The sequence below is a fragment of the Cebus imitator genome, unplaced genomic scaffold, assembly GCF_001604975.1.
Source record: "Cebus imitator isolate Cc_AM_T3 unplaced genomic scaffold, Cebus_imitator-1.0 Scaffold405, whole genome shotgun sequence".
Lineage (NCBI taxonomy): Eukaryota > Metazoa > Chordata > Mammalia > Primates > Cebidae > Cebus > Cebus imitator.
The window spans coordinates 853,586-862,900 of record NW_016107720.1 but is presented as its reverse complement, the minus strand read 5'-3'; the positions used below and the strand labels follow the sequence as shown (position 1 = coordinate 862,900).

Genomic DNA, 9,315 nt, shown 5'->3' with positions numbered 1-9,315 from the left:
CAGCCCTTTGACACGAGCGAAATGTCACCTGAAGAGGGCAAAGGTGACAGTTACTACCGGAAGTACCCTGTCTCAGATACCCTTTAGATTGCCTCCCATTGAAGAAAAACGAGAAGGGAAAGACGCTGTTAGGGTTTAACTCAGGCCCTGGTTCCTCCTTGAACGACAGAGCGTAACAACCTCGTTTAGCTTCCAGTCTTCTATCCGACCGGTTCTTTGCGCCTGCGGCAGACGATGCAGGTGATTGGTTGAGCGAATGGAAACGGCTCGGCGCAGTGATTGGCGGGTAGGAAATTCTGTACGTTGTGATTGGTCCGCAGGAACGCCTCGGCGCGCGCGCGGGAGCGAGCTTTGAAAGTTGAGTGCTGCGACTGCGAGCCGGTACCCTGGGTATCATGGTGGCGCTGCGGGGCCTTGGGAGTGGCCTGCAGCCCTGGTGTCCGCTGGATCTTAGCCTCGGTGAGCCGGGGGTGTCCTTTGCGTCCCCTGTGGTGCCTAAGCCCGGGCCAGGGTGTGGGTGGGGGCGGGGAGGGGGCGCTCAGCTCCTGTTGGTCCCTGGTGTCCCCAGGCCCGTGCCACACCGGGATTGCGGCCAGCCAGGTTTCCTATGGGGCGTCAAACTGGCCAGGCCACTCTTAACAATAACCAAAGGTAGGCCGGTCTCTTCTAGCGCTTGTGCATCTGTTTTCTCCGCCTTCCCTGTCTTCCTGTGCATGTTGGAAATAGATGTTCCGTGCCACAAAGGAAAATTAGCACTGAGATAAAGGATATTTCAGCGACGCAATTTTTACTTCCTGGGCTGCAGGAAGGGTACTCTCACTAGCTATCTTGCCACAAAAGTACAGTGAACAAAGGAAGAGAGACAAATTTTTTCCTTATGCATTTGGGGTTGTTTTTACTGCTGTGTCTGATCTCCCAAGGCTAGAGCCAGACCTCACAATTTAAACTAAAACCCAACTGGTTAATAACTTAAAACTTTTTAAACAGGTAAAAAGCATTGGAGAACTGCAACATGCCTGTGAGCACGTTCAGAGCAGATATCTTGGTTAAAGTACAAGGACATAGAATGTACTATGTGCCTGTGAGCAAGGGCATATCTAACAGTTACACAGGATAGAGCTTAACAAAGAGTTATTGGCACACTTAAAGATTTAACAAGAAAAGAAACATTTAAAAAGGAACTTTTCTACTTCCCACAGTACACCTAATTTTATCTATTAAGATGGTCTTAAATTGCAAATCTCTTTCTTCACCCAGACTTAGTTCTTGAACTTCATGTTCATAGGTTCAATGGGATGTCTCATGCAGACGTCATCAAAGGTCACATGAGTGAAAGTGGGATTCCCAAAGCCTGCTAATGGCACCAGCCAAGCCACCAACCCAGGCATCCTGGCATTTCTGCTTCCCCTTTTATGCCCACCACCACCACCAGTTGTCCTGCCTCTGAGGTGTCTCAGGGCCACCCTGCTCCATTCCTGATGCTGCTGCCCTGGCTCAGGGCTTCATCTTAGTCAGCCTTGAGCAATTGCAGGAGTATTTTAGCCGCTTTCTGATGTTAACTGTGCCAGCCCATCCCCCACAATTTGCAGAACGAATTTTGAAAACACAGCTTTGAATGTGTCAAGGCTGTACACCTTTAATGTTTCCCCTTTGTTTCCTAAATAAATGAACCAGATCCTTAGCATGATTTATAAGAGCCTTCACCATTCTCTGTAGTATGCTTTTCAAAGAGCATGCCCTTTGGAGTCAGACACACTTGGATTGCTCTCTTGGCTCTACCCCATAGCATCCATGTGTTACCGTGCGAGTTGCTTATTCTTGCTAAACACCGCTTTCCTGATCTGTCAAATGGGAAGTACAGTATCTACCTCACAGGGGTTTTGTAAAGATAAATATTGTACCTGCCACATAATAACTGCTGAATAGATAGTAATTCTCACCCTCCACATCCAAACTCTATGTTTTAAAAATTTTGTTCATTTTGAAATACTTTCGTTTCTTTCTGTTTCTGCTTTATTACACTGTGCTTGCTGGGATGCACTTTTCTGCATTTGCCTTGCAGAACTCTTACATTCAGGCCCAATTGAAGAATCATCTTACTCCTCTCCTCTTTCTTCTCCAGTAGTATTCTCTATTAAGTTCTCTAGCATGTTACATTTTATATATCTATTATTTTAACACTCATCCACTGCAGAAATAATAAATACCATCTATTTGCTGTTTTTTATGTGGCTAGCACATTGTTAGGCCCTTTTTACACATTATCTTTCACAAAAATCCTGTATTTCTAATGATGAAGAAGAGACTAATAATGTGTAAGTGATCAAGTCAGGATATTTGCCTTGTTCTGACTCAAAATTCAGTGGCCTCTCTTCTATCATCGGCTGCTTTTTTTGGTATGCTAAGTGTGAAATGTTCCCATCTTTGTGGACAAGAACCCGCTAGCATTCATCTTTGTATTCGTAGCACTGTAAGTGGCTTCCCTAGTATTTTCTCAAAGTGTTTGTTGAGTGAATAAATGATGTATTTGCTCCTCTTCTTCCATCCTAAGTGAAATAGTAGAGCAGAAGTTATCTGCATTTGACAGTTGAGAAAATAGATAGTGAGGGATTTGGTTTGAATAGTGTAAGGATATTGAAAAAAATCAAACTCAATGTCTACTATATTCTCACTCAACGATCAACACAGAAGACTTCTGTGACCAAATGGTAGATAACAGGGCCAGTTACTTTCATCCAAATTAGATTTGATGGTATTTACAGTAGGGAACTATTATAAGCAAAACCAAAAGAAGGAGTGACATAACTTTTGCTGTGTTCTTTAAAACATTAATGGAAATTTAGAAAGATACAATTGTATTTTCAGATCATCTTTCAGGCAGCATATTTCATGTCTTTGGAAGGAATGCTGTGCACAGAGACTCCCTCCTCCAGGGTCAAGTTCAAGTGACAAAAGATAATAAGCAGATTGTATTCTAAGGAGGACGGACCTAGTTGAGTGTAAGGCCTATCATTTGCTGAGTGCAGTGTAATGCTTGCATCTCTGTTTTTTCTTTCTTTATACCCTGCCCAATTTCTCTAAATCAGTGACGAACAAATACTTTTAATATTAACTTGAAGGAATGCCTGATTAATAATTTGTCTGAGATGTCCACATTTCCATCTAGTCATAATTTTTTTTTTTTGAAACGGAGTCTCGCTTTGTCACCCAGGCTGGAGTGCAATGGCGTAATCTCGGTCACTGCAGCCCCTGCCTCCCGGGTTCAAGCAGTTCTCTGCCTCAGCCTCCTGAGTAGCTGGGATTACAGGCACCTGCCACCACGCCTGGATAATTTTTGTATTTTTAGTAGAGACAGTTTCACCATCTTGGCCAAGCTGGTCTTGAACTCCTGACCCTGTGATCCACCTGCCTGGGCCTCCCAAAATGCTGAGATTACATGCATGAGCCACCACACCTGGCCCATCTGGTACTAATTTTAGTTTGGGAGAATAACAACAAAAACACTGAAGAAATATAGTTTGTTAGAAAAGAATGGGAAGATTTAGAGTTGAGAGAGGTTGTTAAGGAGTCCATCCAGCATGCTGTCTTAATATCGTTCCTCTCAATGTACATTCTTTCAGTCAGTGTATTTTAAAGTCACTGAGTATTTCTGAGAGTCTGAGTCTGGCTAGCCTCCATATTTTAAACTTCCTGGAGAAATTATAACTTTTTTAAATAATACATTCTTGTCCAAAGGCCCGATAAAGTGCTATATATTTTATTTGCACTTACTAACTTTGTTATGATATTTTCACAAAGGGACATCTTGGGCAATCTGATTAACCTCTGTTTCTTCTCTAGATTACACATAGATTACACATCAGGCTTTCCTAAGCCTGATCACGAAATGTTTTGAAGTGTCCTTTCCCAAAACTCTTATATCTTAAAAGTGTTCCTTTATATTTTTAGACTCTGATTAGCCTAATAGTCAGCTCTCACTTGTGATTTAAGATTCTCTTAAGCTTTGTGCAGTGGCAGTATCGTAGCCAATGAGGTTTATCCAAGGCATAATTATTGCCAATTGAAAACTTTTCCCAATACCCCGCTGTGAGAACTTACAATATAGTCGGCACTGACAATTTTTGACAGTCTCTAAGGAGACTGAATTAAAACGAAAAAAAAGAGAAAAGATTCTCTTAACCTTTTCTGCTTTTTTTTTATTATGCTACATCTATATTGTTATAACAAGTTAAATATGAATTGTGACTAACTTTTCTCCTCTTGAACATACCTGGAATCTAGAGATGATTCGTTTTTCTTCCTTATTACAGAGTACTTACAAATTTCATTGCCTTTTCCCCTAGAATGGGTTGACACAGTGTGGGAACTGGATTTCACAGAGACTGAGCCTTTGGATCCCAGCATAGAAGCAGAGATCATAGAGACTGGATTGGCTGCATTCACGAAACTCTATGAAAGTCTTTTACCCTTTGCTACTGAAGAACATGGATCTGTAGAGGTAAAAAAATAAAAACGAACTAGCCAACTTTTGGTGTTAGAAGTAGAAGATGAAAGTCATTGTTATAATGTAAAGCTTGGCTTTCTTGGTGTACAATTCACAGGGAGTACAATATGAGTAACATAAAGAATGTGGTAAATTTATTGGACTATCCTAATATCCTAAATATCCTATTTATTGGACTAAACCTAATAGGTTTCCTCCAAAAGATTCAAGGTACTAGTCTGATTTTTTTTTTTTTTTTTTTTTTTTTAAGACAGGAAAACTTTTTACAATAACAAACTAAAGGAAAAGTATAAGGCTGGGTGTGGTGGCTCAGGTCTGTAGTTCCAGCACTTTTAGAGGCTGAGTTTGGCCAATTGCTTGAGCTCTGGAGCTGAAGACCAGCCTGGGCAACACAGCGAAACTCTGTGTCAGAATGGGAAAAAAAAAAAAAGGAAAAGCATAAAGGCAAAAACAAGAAAAATAGTCCAAGGAAAATGCAAATAACAATTCAGGCATGCTTTAACCTTAAGAAAATCTGATATTACTAATCTAAGGAATGACTAGTTGAATTAACAGGTGTCCAAAAAGTTCCTGTAAATATTGAGTTCTTTCCAGTGCATAGAAGTATAAATTATTATTAATATTTAGGTTGTTAGTTTTCAAAAAAAAACCCAAAGGGCTGGGAAGCAGAACAAAAGTTAATTGAATATTAACATCTCTCAAACATTTAAATGAAAAAAAAAAATTTAGTTACAAGTTTCACATCACAAAAATTAAATCATGTTATTAGACATTCCTTTATCATAATGATAAGTATTGCCTTAAGTACCTGAGTTGACAGTGGGGATTAAGATACAAGCCTCTCCCTAGGTTGAGGTCCCTCTCAGGGAGGAAGTGTGGACATTTGAACACTAGCCAAAGTAAGTCCAGCAGCCACATAGAGCTGCTGGGGTGGAGAGTGCAGTGCCACTATGCATTTGGGTGCCCGGAAATATTCTGTGAACCAAATTATGGAAAATGCTCTAAGAGAGGTGCAGATTTGTTACATAGGATGTGAAAAAGGGAGCATGGCAGGGTTGGGAAGGTTCCAGAAAGAAAGTGGCCAGCAGTGAATCTTCACAGATGACTAGCAGAATCTTGGGTCGCAAGGCAGTCCTAGTGAAGGAACCACCCAGTGGGAACATGCAGGGAGTGCTGAGAGGAATACAGAAAAAGTGTGTGGTGGGACGGGACAGTAAGGTAGAGAAGGGTAGGTCACGGGTAGCTTTACGTGAGCATCAGCAGTGGAGTTTGAACATACTTGGTAAAGTATGTAGGAGGTTGCATTTATTAACTCATTTGATCCTCACAAGCAGCCTTGTGTAGAAGAGGTTACAGTGAGCAATAAAAAGGTAACACGAATAGATCTGTTTTAGGCAGATGTTCCTGACAGCAGATGGACTGAAGTGGGGGAGAAATGTGTGCAGGGAGAACCCTTAGGAGACTGTTTTGGTGATCCAGGTGTTAGGAATAATAATGGCTTGGCCTGTAGTTATGATTTTGGGAACTAGAAAGAAAAGCTAAAAACTAGGGACATTTTTGGAGGTAGAATTAATAGGGCCTTGTGAACTGGGAAGTCTTTGTGAGATCTCTAAGACATGCTGTGAAGTGCTAAACTGACTGGGCATAGAGAGTTAGAGAAACAAAGAAGTCAGTGATCCATGGATTTCAAAACTAGGAAGATGATGATATTGTTAACTGGGGTAGGGAATAAGGGAAAAAGAGCAAGGTCAAATGGAGAAACTGAGTTCTGTTTAGACTTCTGAACGTGAGATTCTGTCAGGAGATCCTTGGGAAGTTTAACAGGTAGTAGAAATGTGAGACCAGGAGAGACAGGAAAGTTCTTTAAATCGAGGTGTGGGTTGAAGCGCAGTGATACATGAGATCACCGAGAGGAGAAGAAGCCAGGGCAGAAATGGAGAGCTGGTTGGAAGGGGTCTGTGGAGGAGCAGTCAAGTGTAGGGAGTGCGGGAGCACTGATGCCCAGACTAGACAGCAGCCATGAGATCACATGGGGCCAAGGTGACTTCATATGCAGAGCCCTGGTGAGTAGATGGTTTGGGGTGATCTATCATCCCAGTGAGTACAGTGGAGGCGCAAGTGGCGTACTGTAAAGGTAGGAGATGATTTTTTTTTTTCCTTTTCTTTTTTTTTTTTTTTTTCCCTTGAGACTAGGGTCTTGCTCTCTCATCCAGACTGGAATGCAGTATCATAGTCATGGCTCGCTCACTGCAGCCTCAACTTACTGGGCTCAAGTGATCCTCCCACCTCACCCTCCTGAGTAGCTGGGACTACAGGTGGTTGCCACCACACCCAGCTAATTTTTTATTTTTTGTGGAAACGAGGTCTTGCTTTGTTGCCCTAGCTGATTTCAAACTCCGGGACTTAAGCAGTCCTCTTCTCCTGGCCTCTCAAAGTGCTGGGATTGCAGGCATGAGCCACTGTGCCCAGTGGAGATGATTTCTCCTACAAGTTTTTTTAGTTAAGGAAAGGAGAGTGCTGACATAATTTTTTATGTCTTTTCTTTAAGATGATGTTGTGACTAATCAGAGGTATTACCTACCACTTTCCCTGCCTTTTCAAAGAAGCAGGAAGTACAAAGTCTGCTCACTTGAAGTTTGTGGGCCTTTTTTAGTTATGATACTCAAGCATAAACCATATTTAGCTCTTGCTATGTTTAGGTTATTAAAATAACCCATTTCTTCTTCATATGTTTAGAAGGAGAAGACATGAAATGGTGATAGAATTAATAAAATTGTAGTTACTTTTCTAAGGTTTATCTCCTTTACCTGGGCCACTTCTGAGATCTCTTTCATTTTCTGCTCCCTTTGCCTACAATCTGCAGACATTTAAATTTAAATAAAAGGCTCTGATTTCCTCCGTTAGTAATTATTGGTAAAGGGATTTGAGTTCTTTTTAAATAGAGGAATTTAACTTTTCTGAATAATCACTAATATATGGTGTCCCAAAATTCTTAGTGTAGTTTTAAGCTGTAATTTCTGAAGTATAAACGCTTCAAACTTAACAAAAAAAATTATTTTGGAAGTGTAGTTATTTAAATATGTTTTATATATATGTATATATATGTGTACACACACACACACACACATATATATATATATATGTATATATATATATATATATATATCTTTGTGATTTTGGGTAATGCATTTTTAATTTAGATATTTTGTTTCAGTCCCTTTGAAGATGGTCAACATTTAGCATTAGGAGCCAGGCTAGTCTTCCTCTTTTTGTAAGGCACCAAGAACCTGTAAAAATCAAATACTAGCAGATGTTTCCATTTCTCTCATGACTGGCTTTTGTGATTTGCCCTCTACCCACAGAGTATCTGGACCTTCTTCATTGAGAACAATATTTCCCACAGTACGCTCGTGGCATTGTTCTATCATTTTGTTCAAACAGTACATAAGAAAAATGTCAGTCTACGGTATCGAGAATATGGCCTTCATGCCGCTGGGCTTTACTTTTTGCTACTAGAAGTACCAGGTATGTAGATCTGATATGATAGGATAAATCTCTGTCCTTTTTTTCTTTCTACAGTTTTCAATTTTTATACTTTTGTTTCTTCACTTATAAGTGGGGCAGTGCTAACCCATGGCGGAGAGTTGTTCTGAGGAGCAAGTCTGTGAAGTACATGGCATGTTATAGGTGTTTGCAAACCTTCCCTTTTTTTTTTTTTTTTTACATCTGAAATTATGCTATCTATAAACTAATAAAAGTAATCTGAAAAGGACCACAAGAGTTGCACGCCCACCCTCCATCACCCCTGCCTAAAATTCTGTTATTGCCCTTTCTTCTCCTGATTCCCTGTCTAGGCTGAAAAAAACTGCTGTGGGGAGCCATTGTTTTATGCCTCTCCTATGTTGGTATTGAAAAATAGGTTAAAACCATCCTAATCAAGAAAACAGGAAAGCAGCTAGTAATAATTGAAGGAGAACACTGACCAGGAGTCTGTTGCGAGCACTGTTTTACTTTATTATCAGAGCACTAAGGAGGCTGTTGTTTCTCCTGTGACGTGAAGTCCATTCTCTTCCCTACTCCAAACCCAAGGTGAGAGAGAGTGGAACATAGAGATTGAGTTGGAGAACATTAGAAGACCTAATTTAACAATATTAGGTCTTCTAATCCCTGGCCTCAGGATTTCTTTTCATATGGAAAAGAAAATGGCAAGATCAGTCACCTTGCTGCTTATCCTTGTTCATATTAGCATTTGTAATTAATGCTAAGGATTTATTCCATGTGATCTGGGAATGGGCAAAAAGGTATTATATTTAAAGCCTTGAACATTGGTTTGTTTTATTGTTAATGTTCCCAGAATGACTTTGGAAATGAGTAAGTTCCTAAAGAACTTTGTTGCTAAGCAGCGTCTCAGTTTTAACCAGGCCCTCTCTCAGAAAAGTAGTGGTTTTGGAAACCCAGTTTCACTCGCCTCTTGCCAGATGCAGGTTTTTCTGATTAAGGTTGAGATTTATGCCAGAGCAAAGACGTGGCTGTTACTAATTGTGTGGGCCACTTGCAGCTCTCCAGCAAGCAGTATTCTTGCCAATTACCTTCTGTTTTTAAATGTTTCAGGTTTATGACTGGGATGCTGTTGATACTTAATATTCGATCACCAGATCTTTTTCAAGATCGTTTTGGTTGTTCTGCCTCTCGTGCATTTCCATATGAATTTTAGGGTCTGCATGTGAATTTCTGCAACAATGACAACAAAAAGCCAGCTGCTGATTTCACAGGGACTGCATTGAAACTGTAGATCAGTTTGGAAAGTATTG

General features: G+C 40.5%; 1 protein-coding gene and 1 non-coding gene across 2 annotated transcripts in view; both read left to right on the top strand.

The window, feature by feature from the left end:
- Window positions 1-139: 139 nt before the first annotated feature.
- Window positions 140-9,315, top strand: part of NCAPD3 (non-SMC condensin II complex subunit D3) — a 77,915-nt gene continuing 68,739 nt past the window's right edge. The window contains exons 1-4 of the mRNA XM_037731552.1: window positions 140-240; window positions 321-459; window positions 4,344-4,498; window positions 7,867-8,029. Of these exons, the coding sequence (XP_037587480.1) occupies window positions 396-459; window positions 4,344-4,498; window positions 7,867-8,029 (382 nt within the window). The 5' untranslated portion in view covers window positions 140-240; window positions 321-395. The remainder of the gene's footprint in view (window positions 241-320; window positions 460-4,343; window positions 4,499-7,866; window positions 8,030-9,315) is intronic.
- On the top strand, window positions 4,000-4,140 carry LOC119468272. Its single transcript, XR_005196931.1, has one exon. It is a non-coding gene; the product is annotated as a U4 spliceosomal RNA (small nuclear RNA).